This window comes from Salvelinus sp. IW2-2015, linkage group LG7 (assembly GCF_002910315.2).
Source record: "Salvelinus sp. IW2-2015 linkage group LG7, ASM291031v2, whole genome shotgun sequence".
Classification (NCBI taxonomy): Eukaryota; Metazoa; Chordata; class Actinopteri; order Salmoniformes; family Salmonidae; genus Salvelinus; species Salvelinus sp. IW2-2015.
This window is the reverse complement of record NC_036847.1, coordinates 21879931-21899913: the sequence shown is the minus strand read 5'-3', so window position 1 is coordinate 21899913 and position 19983 is coordinate 21879931. Positions and strand designations below refer to the sequence as shown.

General features: G+C 43.1%; 1 protein-coding gene across 1 annotated transcript in view; it reads right to left on the bottom strand.

Moving 5' to 3' along the window:
* The window catches only part of LOC111966943 (metabotropic glutamate receptor 4-like), a 239068-nt gene that overhangs the window by 63946 nt on the left and 155139 nt on the right, over positions 1-19983 (bottom strand). The window contains exons 3-5 of the mRNA XM_023991883.2: positions 15983-16118; positions 7879-8033; positions 7394-7534 (exon numbers count right to left, since the gene is read on the bottom strand). Coding sequence (XP_023847651.2) covers positions 7394-7534; positions 7879-8033; positions 15983-16118 — 432 coding nt within the window. The remainder of the gene's footprint in view (positions 1-7393; positions 7535-7878; positions 8034-15982; positions 16119-19983) is intronic.

The following is a 19983-nucleotide window of genomic DNA, read 5'->3' as shown; positions in this document are numbered from 1 at the left end:
AATTCTTATTTACAATGACGGCCTAGGAACAGTGGGTTGACTGCCTTGTTCAGGGGCAGAATGACAGATGTTTACATTGGCAGCTCAGGGATTCAATCTCGCAACCTTTCGGACACTGGCCCAACACTCTAACTACTAGGCTACCTGCCGTCCTGGATTACGAGAACTCGTACTCAGAGTTGACATTTTCAACCACTCTCTGACCCATTTCGTAATACCTACATGTCTAAATGACTGTCTAAATGACTATCGCCCCGTAACACTCACATCTTTAGCCATGAAATGCTTCAAAAGGCGATCATGGTTCACATCAACACCATCATCCCAGAAACCCTGGACCCACTCCAACAACCAAAGTCAGAGGCTGGCACTAAGACAGCATTGAATGAGCTATATTCCACCATAAGCAAACAAGGAAACGCTTACCCAGGGGCAGCGCTCCTAGTAGCTGGAGACTTTCATGCAGGGAAACTTAAATCAGTTTTACCAACTTTCTATCAGCATGCTAAATGTGCAACCAGAGAGAAAAAAACTCTGGACCACCTTTACTCCACACACAAAGATGCATACAAAGCTCTCCCTCGCCCTCCATTTGGCAAATCTGACCATAATTCTATCTTCCTGATTCCTGCTTACAAGCAAAAATTAAAGCAGGAGGTACCAGTGACTAGAGCAATAAAGAAGTGGTCAGATGAAGCAGAAGCTAAGCTACAGGACTGTTTTGCTAGCACAGACTGGAAAATGTTCCGGGGATTTCCTCCGATGGCATTGATGAGTACACCACATCAGTCACTGGCTTCATCAATAAGTGCATCGATGACGTCGTCCCCACAGTGACCGTACGTACATAACCCAACCAGAAGCAATGGATTACAGGCAACATCCGCACTGAACTAAAGGCTAGAGCTGCCACTTTCAAGGAGAGGGACACTAACCCAGAAGCTTATAAGAAATCCCGCTATGCCCTCCGACGAACCATCAAACAGGCAAAGCGTCAATACAAGGCTAAGATCAAATCATACTACACCGGCTCTGACGCTTGTCGGATTTGGCAGGGCTTGCAAACCATTACAGACCACAAAGGGAAGCACAGCCGAGAGCTGCCCAGTGACACGAGCCTACCAGACGAGCTAAACTACTTCTATGCTCACATCGTGGCAAATTACACTGAAACATGCATGAGAGCACCAGCTGTTCTGGAAGACTGTGTGATCACGCTCTCCGCAGCCGATGGGAATAAGACCTTTTTAACTTCTTATGGCTGCAGGGGCAGTATTGAGTAGCTTGGATGAAAGGTGCACATAGGTGACCAGTGTAAACAGCCTGCTCCTCAGTCATAGTTGCTAATATATGCATATTATTAGTAGTATTGGATAGAAAACACTCCAAAGTTTCTAAAACTGTTTGAATTATGTCTGTGAGTATAACAGAACTCATATGGCAGGCAAAAACCTGAGAAGAAATCCAACCAGGAAGTGAGAAATCTGAGGTTGGTCGATTTTCAACTCATCGCCTATTGAAAACACTGTAGGATATGGATCTGTTTGCACTTCCTACGGCTTCCACTAGATGTCAACAGTCTGTAGAATGTTGAATGAAGCTTCTACTGTGATGTTGAGCCGGATGGGAGCTGTTTGAGTCAGTGGTGTGGCAGAGAGCCAGTTCCTGGTCACACACATTCCACATGATATCGACTTGCGTTCCATTACTTCTATAGACACAAAGGAATTCTCCGGTTGGAACGTTTTTGAATATCAACATCTTAAAGATTGATTCTATACTTAGCTTGACAAGTTTATTCGATCTGTAATATAACTTTTTGAGGTTTTCGTCCGACGTTCGCCTGGACCTGCACGAGCGTTTGGATATGTGTACTAAACGTGCTAACAAAAGTAGCTACTTTTGATGATGGACATTATGATGGACATTACCGAACAAAACGAACATTTCTTGTGGAAGTGGGAGTCCTGGGAGTGCATTCTGACGAAGATCAGCAAAGGTAAGGGAAGATTTATAATGCTTTTTATGAGTTTTGTGACTGCACAATTTGGCGGATAACTGTATGGCTTCTTTTTGTGGCTGAATGCTGTTCTCAGATTATTGAATATTGTGCTTTTGCCATAAAGATTTTTGAAATCTCACACAGCGGTTGCATTAAGAACAAGTGTATCTTTAATTCTATGTAAAACATGTATCTTTCATCAAAGTTTATGATGAGTATTTATGTTATTTGACGTGGCTCTCTGCAATTTCTACGGATATTTTGGAGGCATTTCTGAACATGGCGCCAATGTAAACTGAGGTTTTTGGATATAAACATGAACTTAATTGAACAAAACATATATGTATTATGTAACATGAAGTCCTATGAGTGTCATCTGATGAAGATCATCAAAGGTTAGTGATACATTTTATCTCTATTTCTGCTTTTTGTGACTTCTGTCTTTGGCTGGAAAAATAGCTGTGTTTTTCTATGGTTTTGCGATGACCTTACATAATCGTTTGTGGTGCTTTCGCTGAAAAGCCTATTTGAAATCGGACACTTTGGTGGGATTAACAACAAGATTACCTTTAAAATGGTATAAAATACATGTATATTTGAGGAATTTTAATTATGAGATTTCTGTTGTTTGAATTTGGCGCCCTGCACTTTCACTGGCTGTTGTCATATCATCCCGTTAATGGGTTTGCAGCCATAAGAAGTTAAACAGGTCAAAATTCACAAGGCCGCAGGGCCAGAAGGACTACAGGACGTGTACTGCGAGCATGCACTGACCAACTGGCAGGTGTCTTCACTGACATTTTCAACCTCTCCCTGTCCGAGTCTGTAATACCAACATGTTTTAAGCAAACCACCAAAATGCCTGTGCCCAAGAACACTACATTTACATTTTACATTTAAGTCATTTAGCAGACGCTCTTATCCAGAGCGACTTACAAATTGGAAAGTTCATACATGTTCATCCTGGTCCCCCCGTGGGGAATGAACCCACAACCCTGGCGTTGCAAGCGCCATGCTCTACCAACTGAGCCACACAGGACCAGGTAACCTGCATAAATGACTACAGACCCGTAGCACTCACGTCCGTAGCCATGAAGTGCTTTGAAAGGCTGGTCATGGCTCACATCAACACCATTATCCCAGAAACCCTAGACACACTCCAATTTGCATACCAACCCAACAGATCCACAGATGATGCAATCTCTATTGCACTTCCCACTGCTATTTCCCACCTGGACAAAAGGAACACCTATGTGAGAATGCTATTCATTGACCACAGCTCAGCATTCAACAAGATAGTGCCTTCAAAGCTCATCAATAAGCTAAGGACCCTGGGACTAAACACCTCCCTCTGCAACTGGATCCTGACGGGCCGCCACAGGTGTTAAGGGTAGGAAATAACACATATGCCAAGCTGATCCTCAACATAGGGGCCCCTCAGGGGTGCGTGCTCAGTCCCCACCGACAACACAAGACAGCCTATAGGGAGGAGATCAAAGACCTGGCCGTGTGGTGCCAGGACAACAACCTCTCCCTCAAAGTCATGGGAATATTACAAATCACCCAGAAAAACAGTTACATTCCTCCACAAATACGTCCCCAATCAATACTTTAAATTGTCTGAACGGCACCAGAAAATCAAATGAAATGTATTGATGGGAGGATAATGTTTACTGTTAATTTAGTGCAATTAGGCAGGGGTCTTCAATCTTTTCTTGCCCAGGGACCCTGGCAATCGGCAACACAGAGGCGTTAGAACGTTAGAAAATAAACATATATTTTTTTACATCTTGTCTTATCATCAGGTGAATGATAATGGCAAGGAGAATTAATCAACATTTTAAAATGAATACATTGAATAGATCATTATTAATTATTTTGATCTCCCCACGTTGTAATTGGAAGAGGAAGTAAACTCTAACAAAAAACTCCAAACACATTTTCGCTAATAGCAGCTGTTTAGCTGGTTAAAAAAAAGTTTGCCATGTGTTGGCAAAAATGTATGTTAAAGTCAAGAAAGCTTACCAGCAGGCAGCTGGTGCAAATGGGGATGACTATGGAAAAAGTTATTTGCAGTCTTCAATGTCTCGAACATACTCGAGACCTGTTGACTTCAACTAGCGGAGGATACCAATCGACCCAGCGAGCCAGCACATCAGTCCATTCAGCAGTCCGCACAGGTCAGCGATGCCTGTTTTTTCCCTCCCGGACAAATATGACGGAACCCCATCTAAATGCCATGGCTTCCTACTCCAGTGCTCCCTCTATTTTGCGCACCAGATGGGAGCCCCCACCCTCGAGAGGTCCAAGGTTGCCACGGTTATTTCTCTGCTGACTGGGCGGGTGTTGGAGTGAGCTACAACCGTCTGGGAGAGAGGAGGAGCTGGCTTCGTATGAGGGGTTCATGGCTCTGTTCAGAGGTATCTTCAATCATCGACTAGAGGGCAGAGAGGAGGGTGAGCGCCTATTCCAACTACGGCAGGATGACCAGACCGCTGCAGAGTACTAGCTCACCTTCAGGACAGTAGCAGCATCCAGCGGATGGAATGAGCCGCCGCTCCGTACACTATTCCGAAGAGGACTGCATGAGGAGGTCCAAACGGAACTGGCATGTCATGACGACAACCTCAACTTGGACACACTCATCGCAATGGCCATCCATATGGATAACCTACTTTGGGAGCGTCAGTACCCAAATCGCTTCTCTCCCTCCCTCAGTGAACACTGTATCAGAGCCTGAACCAATGGAGGTAGGGGTCACACACCTCCCCGCGGCGGAGCAACGCAGACAGAGACAGCTGGGGCTCTGTCTCTATTGTGGTCAAGGGGGGCACCAGCTTAAGCAGTGTCCGGTACGTCCCATCTCAGGATCCACAAGAGCTGAGAGACGGTCACGTGATCTTCCACCTCCTGGGGCAGGTGTGAGTATCCGATCTTCATCATTTTCTGTCAAACCCTTTTCAGTGTCGATCACACTAGCTGGCTGTCCCTCATGTACTGTTTCTACATCATAGTGGATTCCGGTGCCGCAGGGAACTTTATTGACCAGACCCTTGCCTCCTCTCTGAACATCCCCTCATACCCGCTCTCCTCTATGTTTCCGGTTCAAGCCCTTGATAATTGGCCACTGGGAACCGGAACTATCACACACATCACCACACCACTCACCCTCACCGTGGAGTTCATTCATCAGGAAAACATTCCCTTCTTCATCACTAGTGCACCAGCTCACAAGATCATCCTTGGAATCCCATGGCTTCAACGCCATAACCCCACCATCTCATGGTCGATGATGCAATCACGGACTTGTCACCCGAATGTCGGAGGACCTGTTTTCAAGTTCCCTCTCGAGTCGTAGCTCCTGTGTTCTGGGACGTAGATGTGGACATTCACCAGGCTCTGGAGAGGGAACTCTGTACCCACTACTTGTCATCCTGAGTGCATCTACGTTCCCACAGGGATAAGGGAGCGGCTGTTGACCTGGGCACACACAGCTGTCGTCGCTCGACATCCTGGGATCACCCGTACTATTCAATCGCTCTCCGAAAGGTATTGCTGGCCCACCTTGGCACATGGCGTTATTCGCTATGTCAACTCCTGTTCTGTGTGTGCCCAAACTAAATCTCCCCGGCACACTCCAGCAGAGAAAATCCTTCCTCTTCCCCTTCCCGTCCCTGGTCTCATCTATCCATTGATTTTGTCACTGATCTCCCCTCCTCTGATGGCTTCACCAGCATTTTGGTGGTTGTGGATAGATTCTCCAAATCCTGTCATTTTATCCCTCTCTCTGGTCTCCCTACTGCTCTTCAGGTCGCTGATGCACTGTACCAGCAGGTCTTCCGGTATTATGGCCTTCCAGAGGACATCGTCTCCGACCGTGGCCCACAAATCACGTCACGGGTATGGAGAGCCTTCATGTAGAAGCTCAGGGTCATTGTCAGCCTCACTTCCGGGTATAGGCCTCAGTTCATCGGGCATGTGGAGAAGATGAACCCCTGATTACCTCCCCTATATCTGTCACTCCCTTAGTTCCATTCCCCAGGCAGTATTGACTATGTGTTTCATGTCTAGACGCAACTCTTGTCTTGTATCGTTCCATGTTCATTATATTATTAAACTCACCACCTGCTTCTCGTCTCTGAGCGTCTCCGTTATAGCGATATTTATAATATCACTAGCAAAAACTACCAGGTTGAATACCCATGCATTAAGGTATCAAATTCAGTTCTTACATCAGGTTGTCACGCAAGCTCTACAGTAGTTCCCGCCTCATAAATTACTAAGGTAAGTATGTTTTTAGAAACATGGATCTGAACACAATTAACGACTCTGGCTATGTTTCTCAAACCACCCTGGATTCGCTTTGATCACATAGAACTGAACCTGTGGAAAGCAAATAGTTCTCGGGCCCCTGATTTATAGAATTGTGATATAATGGCATTATGCAATGGCTGCGAGGAAACCCATCCTGGTAACTATCATAGCAAGCTGATGAAAGCATGAAACATTAACGCATAGGAAGGAATCAATCATCAGCACATCACAATCCAACCAATACAAGAATCAGTCCAGTCTGGACTGATTAGAATCCTGCAGATTGTGTTGTCTGTGCAAGGAAATGAAAGACAGTCAGGCTTGGAGTGCCCACTGATTTTAATGACCTGGGAGCTTGTCTCTAATATGCTGATTGGATTTGCTATTGATTATGTTTTCAACTTGTGTAATGGCCCAGTTTTGGTGATTGCTATTGTACTGCAGTGCAGATTGAACTTGGCGACGGGGAGTCACGGGAACATGTCTAATGGAACAAGAGAATCATACCCTTTACTCAAACACATTGCATTTCCCCAAAATGTACCATAGCTCATACTACAGTAGCCTACATCTCTGCAAATACATAACGCTGTTAGAGAAGGGTTATAGATGTATATTTCAAGTACAAATACATGTTAAGAACTGTAATGAAACCAATCTATTTTGTTGTTATTGCACTTTCCAAAACACATTCCACATTTATGTAGTCACACTCCAGCGCAATATAGTTCCTGATTCTTCTATTCTGCTTAATTGAACCCATTAAATGGTGTGACCCTGTATTTGTGTATTCAGCAAGCACTGCATTACACAGTCTCTTGTGAAGTGATATTTGACTAATCAAAGTTCGGATCTTACCACAGAAAGTGTATATAGCCCTGCAATCTGGGAATACATTTTGGGCTCCATGTTTCTCACTCTGCATGCAAAATAACCATAGTATTTAAAAGTAGATGTAATGGCACATCATCCAAGACATGTCGGAATACTACAACTAGTGATTGCATCTGTGAGTTCATAAACAATCAGAGTGTGTGTAGGACTAGGTTATGGTAAACAAGGAAATTCTATTCTTACTTGTGCACTTTTTGATGCCGGATCCTTTCTTCAGAGCGTGTCGACTGAGTTTGCACTGGAAGTTGTTTTCCCAGAACTCTGCAAACCAAATATTCCTTCTGTTGTTGTCCAAAGTTCTGCTGATAAAGTAGCGATCAAACCCTAGAGAGATCAATGAGAGGCACAGTTGGATTTAGAACCACCTGCTGAACTACTGCAGAGATGTGTATTGGATTTTCTGATGATTTTATCAACAAGTTCTTTCAGCACTACCTCCACATAGTACTACTTTCATCCTACAGTATATCCTGATGTTGTTTACAGTTTATGTCAGTGTTTTATTTGGAAATGTCAGGGTTTTGAATTTCATTTTAATTTCATTGTCAAAGACAACAAAAAATAGATACAAATGTCATCCTCATATCACCAGTACTGCCAACTGTTGTGTGTCATTTAAATTGGACAATAAAGAATATAGAACATCATATTCTGTATAACATCAGTACCTCGGATGGACTGACGTTTAGGTAGGATGGTAACAGCACCTTCTGCCATCTCCTCCTGGTTGAGTATGGGGGAGATCTTAGACCCCCAGCTGTCTGACCCCACCCATATGAAATGTCCTGTCTGGTTGTCCTTCTTCGCTGCTTGAAGAAGCCGCCTGTAGGAGAGGCAAAGAGAGAATACAGTACAATTCTTGCCATTTATATACATGATTCACCTACTCATGGGGCTAGATGATTAGGTGAATACGATGTGTTGGTACTGGACATTAACAATAGCCAAACTACACATCGCGTGGATCGATCCTAGGACCAGCACAATACACTAAAGAAGAACCCTGTTTGAACACTGCCACCCTGGCCTGTGACAGAGTGCCCCCTCTGGTGGTGTGTACATGGTGCAGGCTCGCGAACACCCATCCCTCTCTTCCTGTGCTGCCACATTACTCCAGGGGTTGGTCCCTCCCTGGTAATATAGCTAATTAAGAAGCAACCAGGATGAGCCAGCCAGTGTTCCCTGCTGTTCCACCAGGCTCTGTGTTGATCACTCCTTCTACTGCCTCTATGACCACAGTACTGGAAACACAGCCACTACAACAGAACTGCAGTACTGGAAACACAGCCACTACAACAGGACCACAGTACTGGAAACACAGTCGCTACAACAGGACCCACAGCGGACGCCAACATGATACTGGAAACACAGTCGCCATCAACAGGACCACAGTACTGGAAACACAGTCGCATCAACACAGACCACAGTACTTGGAAAGACAGTCGCTACAACAGGACCACAGTACTGAAACACAGTCGCATCAACAGGACCACAGTACTGGAAACACAGTCGCTACAACAGGACCACAGTACTGGAAACACAGTCGCTACAACAGGACCACAGTACTGGAAACACAGTTGCTACAACAACCAAACAGTACTGGAAACACAGTCGCTACAACAGGACCACAGTACTGGAAACACAGCCACTACAACAGGACCACAGTACTGGACACACAGCCACTACAAACAGGACCACAGTACTGGAAACACAGTCGCTACAACAGACCACAGTACTGGAAACACAGCCACTACAACAGGCCACAGTACTGGAAACACAGTCGCTACAACAGGACCACAGTACTGGAAACACAGTCGCATCAACAGGACCACAGTACTGGAAACACAGTCGCATCAACAGGACCACAGTACTGAACACAGTCGCATCAACAGGACCACAGTACTGGAAACACAGTCGCATCAACAGACCACAGTACCTGGAAACACAGCCACTACAACAGGACCACAGTACTGGAAACACAGTCGCTACAACAGGACCACAGTACTGGAAACACAGTCGCTACAACAGGACCACAGTACTGGAAACACAGTCGCATCAACAGGACCACAGTCTGGAAACACAGCCCTACAACAGGACCACAGTACTGGAAACACAGTCGCATCAACAGGACCACAGTACTGGAAACACAGCCACTACAACAGGACCACAGTACTGGAAACACAGCCACTACAACAGACCACAGTACTGAAACACAGTCGCTACAACAGGACCACAGTACTGAAACACAGTCGCTACAACAGGACCACAGTACTGGAAACAAGTCGCATCAACAGGACCACAGTACTGGAAACAAGTCGCATCAACAGGACCACAGTACTGGAAACACAGTCGCATCAACAGGACCACAGTACTGGAAACACAGTCGCATCAACAGGACCACAGTACTGGAAACACAGCCACTGCAAACAGGACCACAGTACTGGAAACACAGTCGCTACAACAGGACCACAGTACTGGAAACACAGCCACTAAACAGGACCACAGTACTGGAAACACAGTCGCTACAACAGGACCACAGTACTGGAAACACAGCCACTACAACAGGACCACAGTACTGGAAACACAGTCGCTACAACAGGACCACAGTACTGGAAACACAGTCGCTACAACAGGACCACAGTACTGGAAACACAGTCGCTACAACAGGACCACAGTACTGGAAACACAGTCGCATCAACAGGACCACAGGACGGGACACAGTCGCTACAACAGGACCACAGTACTGGAAACACAGTCGCATCAACAGGACCACAGTACTGGAAAAACAGCCACTACAACAGGACCACAGTACTGGAAACACAGTCGCTACAACAGGACCACAGATACTGGAAACACAGTCGCATCAACAGGACCACAGTACTGGAAACCACCAGCCTACAACAGGACCAGAAGTACTGGAAACACAGTCGCTACAACAGGACCACAGCTGAAACACAGTCGCATCAACAGGACCACAGTACTGGAAACACAGTCGCATCAACAGGACCACAGTACTGGAAACACAGTCGCATCAACAGCCAGGTACAATAACAATACAGTGTATCTCGAGTCACTCTGCCACCCCTTTGGCTCACCAGTCGACAGAGTAATGCATGTTTGAGTTATAATGACCTTTCTCCTACCTCTCACTGAATAAACATGGTTTATTCTGAGCCCCAGCTTTCCCATATAGCTCTACAGGATAAAATAATGTCTGTAACAAAACCTACAGTATACTAATATCATGTCATATGCTCCTTCCCCCCCCCCCCCCTTGAGGTCATTTACAGAACAATCACATACAGTAAATACCAGGTGTTCACATCATGGTGTGAGTTATTTAGTGAGGAAGGGTTGGCATGACAACAAGGTTTATGTTTATGACAAAATGCATGATGGCACTAACATCCTTCTCCTAGCCTTCTGCTAGCCTGAGTGCTGTAAACTCAGAATGTATATTTTAAAAAATATATGAATTGGCTGCCAACTCACATTGACTGGGTTCAAGGGTACAGCAGGCATGCTGGACAGAAATCCCCCTGGCTTTTATAATTACTGTATATCCAGACTATTACCCATTATCAGGCTCGGATAAGTCAATGAGCATTTTGTGTCACTGGCCTACACAGAATACCCCATAATGTCAAAGTGGAATTATATTTTTAGAAATGTTTACAAATTAATAAAAAATGAATAGCTGAAATGTCTCGAGGAAATAAGTATTCAACGCCTGTGTTAAATAATTTAAGGAGTAAAATTGTGCTTAACAAGTCACATAATAAGTTGCATGGACTCACTCTATGTGCAATAGTAGTGTTAGCGTGATTTTTGAATGACTACCTCATCTCTGTACCCAGCACATACAATTATCTGTAAGGTCCCTCAGATGAGCAGTGAATGTAACTTTATATCCTGAAAACAAAGTGTTATCTTTGGGACAAATCCAACAAAACACATCACTGAGTACCACTTTCCACATTTTCAAGCGTGGTGGTGGCTGCATCGTGATATGGGTACTGTATGCTTGTCATCGGCAAGGACTAGGGAGTTTTTTTTTTGATAAAAAGAAACGTAATAGAGCTAAGCACAGGTGAAAAAGTGCACAACCATGTGATGGTCTCAAAAAAGGTGTCAATTATAGTTGCAACTGCCCCGGCGTTCCGGTAAGAGAACGTAAATGACCAGTAGGAGACAGGGATACAATCCACACTTTATTACCACACTGAACAGACAGGCGCACACACACACACACAGCGATAGGAAGAGGAATGGTCAAAGATGTACTAAAGATGAGTCAGGGAGTCCAGAAGACGCATTGTCAATGTGGAAGGGTTCAAATGTGAGTTGATGTGAAGGACAGGAGCTTACAGAGGTTCTCTTAACCTGTCCTCCTCCTGGAAACAACTGAAGAGTTGAGAGGCAGAGTGGGGTTCTGCTGCTTCCAGGCTAGGTCACCGATTGGTTGATCAGGTCAGCTGACTCTGTTCCCTAAACAACCTGGTCCCTAAAACACACTGTAGGTCTGAATTGGCTTCCGCCACTGGACAATAGGGTCAGGCTGAGGCAGGGGGATGGTAAACCCTGCTGCAGCTGAAATGTCACACAGAGTTTGTCTATATGTCCTAGTCAGAGAGAGGGTTCAGTGAGGGTTTAATCATTTAAGGTATAGGGTTTTATACTACAGGCAAAATCCTATAGGAAAACCTGGTTCAGTCTGCTTTCCAACAGACACTGGAAGACAAATTCTCCTTTCAGCAGGACAATCACCTAAAACACAAGGCCAAGAATAATCTAGAGTTGCTTACCAAGACAACACTGAATGTTCCTGAGTGGCCTAGTTACAGTTTTGACTTAATTCGGTGATTAACAACCAACTTGACAGAGCAAGAGCAAATATTGTACAATCCAGGTGTGAAAAGCTCTTAGAGACTCACAGATGTAATCACTACCAAAGGTGATTGCAACATGTATTGACTCAGGGGCTTGAATACCTATCTAGATATATTAGTGTTTATTTTCATAAATGTTTTACAAATGTTAGAATTTTTCTTCCACTTTGACATTACAGAGTATTCTGTGTAGATGGTTGACAACAAATGACAATTAAATCAATTTTAATCCCACTTTGTACACAACTAAATATGGAAAAAGTAAAGCGGAGTGAATTCTTTCCAAAGGCACTGTATAACAGCTATTTTCTACAGATGTTTCATGTTGAGAAAAAGCTAAAAATGAAAGTTATTTAAAGGTAACTTTGATTATGGTAAAACTTTGCTTTTGGATACTCACATTGATTTATTTGTGCTACTTGACTCAGCAAGCCTGATTTGTCTTTAAAAAAAAGCCTATTACCTATTACTGCATAGAACGTCAATATCCCTGTATTGGTGTCTTGCCTCTGAGGGCAGATACTTTTTACAACATATCAATTCTAGTCACCAAATTCTAAGAATACGTTTGCATTATTTGTTACATATGCAAGAACAAATTGAATTTTAAAGTCATTTCTATATTCTTGAATATACTGTAAATAGTTTAAAATTGTCAATACATTCTCTCTCAGTCTCTCTCTCTGTCTCTCTGTCGGTCTCTCTCTCTTGCTCTCTCTCCCTCTCTCTCCCCCTCAACAAAAGTCCTGTGTTCATATTTACATACACTCTCAGAAAAAAAGGATTCTTTGGATTTCCCCATAGAAGAAACGTTTTGGGTTCCATCTCAAACCCTCTGTGTAAAGGGTTCTACATGGAACTCAATGGTTCCAACTGGAATCAAAAAGGGTTATTTAAAGGGTTCTGGTATGGGGACAGCCAAAGAACCCTTTTAGATTCTAGATAGCACCTTTTTTTCCTAAGAGTGTACCATAAGCCACTGTTGCACCGTATCAATGTAGAGGACAAACCATACATTACGCTATACACGTACTGTACACTGAGTGTACAAAACATTAGGAATACCTGCTCTTTCCATGACATAAACTGACCAGGTGAATCCAGGTGAAAGCTGTGATCAATCCCTTATTGTGGTCACCTGTGAAATCCACTTCGATCAGTGTAGATGAAGGGGAGGATACAGGTTAAAGAAGACAATTTAGACATGGATTGTGTATGTGTGCCATTCAGAGGCCATTCAAAGGGTGAATCGACAAGACAAAAGATTTATGCCAGGCACACCGATTTGAGGGGTATGCCAGGCACACCGATTTGAGTATGTCAAGAACTGCAACGATGCTGGGGGGTTTCACGCTCAACAGTTTCCTGTGTGAATCAATAATTTGTAAAAAGTATTTAACCTTTATTTAACTAGGCAAGTCAGTTAAGAACAAATTCTTATTTACAATTACGGCCTACCCCTAACCCGGACGACACTGGGCCAATTGTGTGCTGCCCTATTGGACTCCCAATCACGGCCAGTTGTGATACAGCCTGGAATAAAACCAGGGTCTGTAGTGAAGCCTATAGCACTGAGATGCAGTGCCTTAGACCGTTGCGCCACTCGGGTCCACCACCCAAAGGACATCCAGCCGACTTGACACAACTGCGGGAAGCATTGGAGTCAACATGGGCCAGCATCCATGTGGAATGCTTATGACACCTTGTAGAGTCCATGCCCTGACAAATTGAGGCTGTTCTGATGGCAAAAGGGGGTGCAGCTTAATATTAGGAAGCTGTTCCTAATGTTTTGTACATTCAGTGTATATTCTCTGCTTGTGTTAGTAGTAGGTACTGTAGGTTTTGAATGTGCTGTAAAACATAATGGAACCCACACACATCACCAGCTGTTGCCCCAAGACACTGATCAGGATGCTCCTCAGTCCTCAGGACAACTAAAGGTTTTTAACACTGCAGAGGAATGGAGGAAATTGGTAATTGATTGGTAATTGCTGTAAACTAGAAAACCAGTACTAGTCCAAAGTTTGGACACACCTACTCATTCAAGGGTTTTTCTTTATTTTTACTATAGTGAAGTCATCAAAACTATGAAATAACACATATGGAATCATATAGTAACCACAACAGTGTTAAACAAATCAAAATATATTTTACATTCTTCAAAGTAGCCACCCTTTGCCTTGGTGACAGCTTTGCACATTCTTGGCATTCTCTCAACTAGCTTCACCTGGAATGCTTTTCCAACAGTCTTGAAGGAGTTCCCACATACTGTATGCTGAGCACTTGTTGGCTGCTTTTCCTTCACTCTGCGGTCCAACTCATCCCAAACCATCTCAATTGGGTTGGGGTTGGGTGATTGTGGAGGCCAGGTCATCTTATGCAGCACTCCATCGCTCTCCTTGGTCAAATAGCCCTTACACAGCCTGGAGGTGTGTTTTGGGTCATTGTCCTGTTGAAAAACGAATGATAGTACCACTAAGCGCAAACCAGATGGGATGATGTATCGCTGCAGAATGATGTGGTAGCCATGGTGGTTAAGTGTGCCTTGAATTCTAAATAAATCACAGACAGTGTCACCAGAAAAGCACCCCCACACCGTTACACCTCCTCCTCCATGCTTCACGGTGGGAACCACACATGTGTAGATCATCTGTTCACCTACTCCTTGTCTTATAAAGACATAGCGGTTGGAACCAAAAATCGCAAATTTGGACTCATCAGACCAAAGGACAGATTTCCACCGGTCTAATGTCCATTGCTCGTGTTTCTTGGCCCAAGCAATTCTCTTCTTATTATTGGTGTCCTTTAGTAGTGGTTTCTTTGCAGCAATTCGACCATGAAGGCCTGATTGACACAGTCTCCTCTGAACAGTTGATTTTGAGATTGAACTCCGTGAACTCTGTGAAGCATTTACTTGGGCTGCAATCTGAGGTGCAGTTCACTCTAATGAACTTATCCTCTGCAGCAGAGGTAACTCTTGGTCTTCCTTTCCTGTGGCGGTCCTCATGAGAGCCAGTTTCATCATAGCGCTCAATGGTTTTTGCGACTGCACTTAAAGAAACTTTAAAATTTCTGGAGATTTCCCGGATTGATTGACCTTAATGTGTTAAATTCATGATGAACTGTTGTTTCTCTTTGTTTATTTGAGCTGTTCTTGCCATAATATGGACTTGGTATATAGGGCTATCTTTTCTATATCACACGTACCTTGTCACAACACAACTGATTGGCTCAAATGCATTAAGATGGAAAGAAATTCCACAAATTAACTTTTAACATGGCACACCTGTTAATTGAAATGCATTCCAGGTGACTTCCTCATGAAGCTGATTGAGAGAATGCAAAACTGTCATCAAGGCAAAGGGTGGCTACTTTGAAGAAACTCAAATATAAAATATGTTTTATATTTGTTTAACACATTTTTGGTTACTACATGATTCCATATGTGTTATTTCATAGTTTTGATGTTTTCTCTATTCTAAAATGTAGAAAATAGTACAAATTAAGAAAAACCCTTGAATGACTAGTACTGTAAATACCTCAGATAAGAAGAACATGTCATCAAAATGTAGTTAGATTGAGTGTGTTTAATGTGAACTGGCACATATCCCGTTCACTGTGGACATCTAATAAAAAATAAAGCTGATATAGCTTACTGAAAATGGTGTATTTCATTTTAGGGATGTTCAAGCATGGTGGGGAGGACAATATACTAATGTACAGCCATTTACACCGCAGTGCATCCCCATCTAAACCAATGGGCAAAAATGCTGAATGTTGCGTCTTTAAACAGAAACTCAGATAAATTTAGATACTTTGTTGGCATCATTTAGTATGTTAGTTTAATTATTTTTTCATTCCTGTAACAGTCAACATCACTAACCTAATGTCATCTTCATTGGCAAAGAGAATAACAACCCGTGCATTGGGGTTCTCTGACAGTCTGCGGATGATCTTGTCAAACTCTCCAGGCTTAGGTTCTCGTGGTATCTTCACTGACTGAGAGATGCACACACCTCCTGCAATCAAGGGACAGAGGAACATGTAAGGATTATTATAGACAGAGGAAAATAGACATGGATAAATTACACTAGCTGATCTGCTGATCTGTCTAGGCTGTCCCTAAAACAGAGTATAAATAAAGTTTATAATCAGTACCTGGGGACCTTTTATCAGGGTACACCATCTCTGATGTAGTTTGGAGTATTGTTATGGAACACCTGTCGGGCATCAGCACCAGAAATAACTATATTGGTTAACCATCACAGGGCATCTGTATATAGCTACAGTAAACCAGCACAGGGCATCTGCATTTAGATACAGCAAACCTCTATCTAAATGCAGGTTCATCATTCTTAGAATCACCCTCTTTCTTAGTTCTCTGTGTCAACTGAAAGTAGGCCAAAGCCAAGTAGAGTTTTTTTCACTCGCCTAAAACCAACAACACTAATCCTATTCATATCTTCAGGACTTTTTATGGATGTCTGGATGCAAGATAAAAATTGATAATATTTCACAGCATGATGAACGCAAGGTATTAACAAAATATCATGTCATGTCTCAGCATAGCTGAGACATGGAAAACCATAGATTCAGTTTATGGGGGTGCCAATGAGATTGGGGAAATTGTGTAGCAATTCGTAGCAAACCTACACTCGTAATTGAAAATTTGCGAATAGTTGAAATGTTTCTCTCCATAGATGTATTTTTGTTCAACTTTAGCATTGTAAGGCTTTCAGTAAGTTATAAAAGACATTAAGTACATCTTGCTTACTGGGCAAGCATACATTTACTGATATTCATCTTTCTACTTTTTCACAGCATTCTTTTTGTGTATTGTATGAATCCAAACATATAGGGCATCAAGGATTTCAATTTTCAATGGAAGTATCCACATGACTCATAAAACTGTTAAGTTGGCAGTCAAAAATTGACAGTTACTCTGACATGTCATCAACAACAAAAAATTAAAGTGACATGATCAAAACTCCAAAATAACCCACCCATACATTACACAACATGTTATGGAAACCAGTGCTACTTAATTTAAATTTAACCAATCAAATCCATGTAACCAGTGGTGTAGTGGAGGGTAAACTCACGTAGAGTAAACTCCGTTTACCTATTTTTTTGTTGTTGGCGGAAAAATGCATTGAAAGTTTAGAGAGTGTTCCTTTACTCGGCGCGACTGGCAATCAACGTTTACCCGCCAATTGTTTTTACCACTACATCACTGCACGTGACCTAATCCCATTCCTAATCTGGTGTGTTAGACTCTGACACACACAATACACTTACACAATTCCCCAAAGAGAGCAGCAAACTAAACCTTCCCGTGCCATGAGGCATTGGTATCCAGCAGCAGAAAGAAAGTGAGGGAGCTCCAGCATACGTCCATTGGATAGCAAACAAGCCAAGGCTTTCTAATTCTCAGAGAAACATTTCAGGAGAATTGTTTTGTCATCCTGCCAAAATGCCACAGACTCTATGGGCATGCTAATGAACTGTGCAATCAATGCAGGAATAATACCCTCTGGTTCAGTGAATAGCTGCCAGGGCTGCACGATGGATCAGAAAACAAAGCGCCCCAACTCTGATACTAATAGGTTGTGAAAGTACGATTTTTTTTTAGCAAAGACCATTAGATGGACAACAATGGGCGTGATGACAGTCTAGCTTATAGGTGCAAAGGGCCACTTCTGGTTGAGAACCTTTGAGCTAAGGCCTTAGTCAACGGCATGCAACAACACACTGATGTTATTGTACTCCCTCCCACATACTGTACATGCAAGTAGTTTATTTTTCTTTGATTTTGTGGTTTTGCTACCCCACTATACCATACACTGGCAGTGCTCTGACCATGCTGTCACTGGGCTGGTTAATCGTTTCTTTTTGTCTTCACTGGAGAAATAGAGTCTTGTCTTTTGTCTGTAATGTATTTTTCGTTATGTGTCAGACCCCAGTAAGACTAGCTGTCGCCATTGGCATCGGCTAATGGGGATCCTAATATATCAAATCAATCAAATCAAATTACTCATATCATGGTTCATGTCTGTTTTTTCTAGGGTCAGCAATTGTCATAGTGACAGACCCATTATTCTCCTGCTTCCACGATTCTTTCACTCATTCCTCCACACACCAAAATAGATTGAAAGCCATTCCTGGGTCCGACAATTGTCCAATCTATTCAGTGGCCTACACTACATTTTCTCCATCATACATTCTGTTTTCACTCTTCAATCCTACAGTACTCTGTAAACTTTTTCCAACTAATTATAGCCAGTCGAAACTGATTCTCCTGAGGTTTATCTGTCGATCTAGCTGTCTCATTCTATCTACGTAGCCTGTAGACTTATGGGAAATGTTACTCCAGTAATGGGCAGATCTAGGGTGAATGCTATAACTATTCTCCTCATCATTACCAGAGACTCTATCCATCTCAACCATAATATCTCTTTGCCTCATAGGTGTCCCAGTCCCAGGGTCCCTCACCATATTCTCTGTGGAGAAGATAGAGAGTTATCCCTTTCTCCCTGCTCCCTCTTCACTGCTACTGTTCTGTGACCTAGCCTCTGGAGAGGGAAGCCAAGGGAGCGAGATATACACTGGACGTGCTACCTTGTCCCAGACCTGTGTTTTCAACTCTCTAGAGACAGCAGGAGCGGTAGAGATACTCTGAATGAGTGGCTATGAAAAGCCAACTGACATTTACTCCTGAGGTGCTGACCTGTTGCACTGTCTACAACCTCTGTGATTATTATTATTTGACCCTGCTGGTCATCTATGAACATTTGAACATCTTGGCCATGTTCTGTTATAATCTCCACCCGGCACAGCGAGAAGAGGGCTGGCCACCCCTCATAGCCTGGTTCCTCTCTAGGTTTCTTCCTTGGTTCCGGCCTTTCTAGGGTGTTTTTCCTAGCCACCGTGCTTCTACACCTGCATTGCTTGCTGTTTGGGGTTTTAGGCTGGGTTTCTGTACAGCACTTTGTGACAACAGCTGATGTAAGAAAGGCTTTATAAATACATTTGATTGATTGATTGATTGATTGAGATGGAAAGAGCGAGCTCCCAGCCACTTGCAGTTGAGGCCCACTGAACTCACTGGGTCCCTATTGGGTCACTGGAAACAAAACTCCATAATTCAGCCCTATGCTGCTAGCAGTCCTGCTTCATCAGCTATAATATTGCAATCATATTACAATGCATTACCAATCTCTGTATAATTGTAGGACTATAGTATGTATTCACTGTTCTGCAGGTATTCTTATTATTTCCCCATTACAAAGTTGTTTGGTGGGGGAGGGGTTGTGGTGGAGTTTATGATGAACTGCGAAAACAAATCCAGCACAGACTACATTTTATTCCTTCTTCAAAATGCCATTTTATCGATCTAATTATGATTGTTCCCTCGTTATGCATCTGCTATTATAGTTTATGTAAGGTAACAATCCACCGGTAATTACTGCCTTCCAGGAATCTGGTTCTCTACACAATGCTTTTCTAGATTACATTTAGCCTCAGGATATGATTAATTAGGAAAACTCTCCCTCTCTCTCCTTTTCCCTGATGAAATTCCCTGCATTGCAGACCAACCATTTTCAATCCACTGGCATACGGTATGAACATGTAGACAGAAAAACAGATAGTGAAGCAGTTAAAAAAACACAGTGAATGTTGCAACCGACCTAGCGTTGACATGATTTCACCATTTTCTAAATCTCTGGGGAGATGCATACCAATAATTATCTGTTGATTAATTATGTTCCATCAAGTCCACCTGACTGTGTTGTTGTCTCTCCAGACTTAAAGAAATTTGTGAGGCTTGCATGAAAAATATAATTAAATTGTGTGCTATTTATCAAACTCCAAGCCAAGCAATCT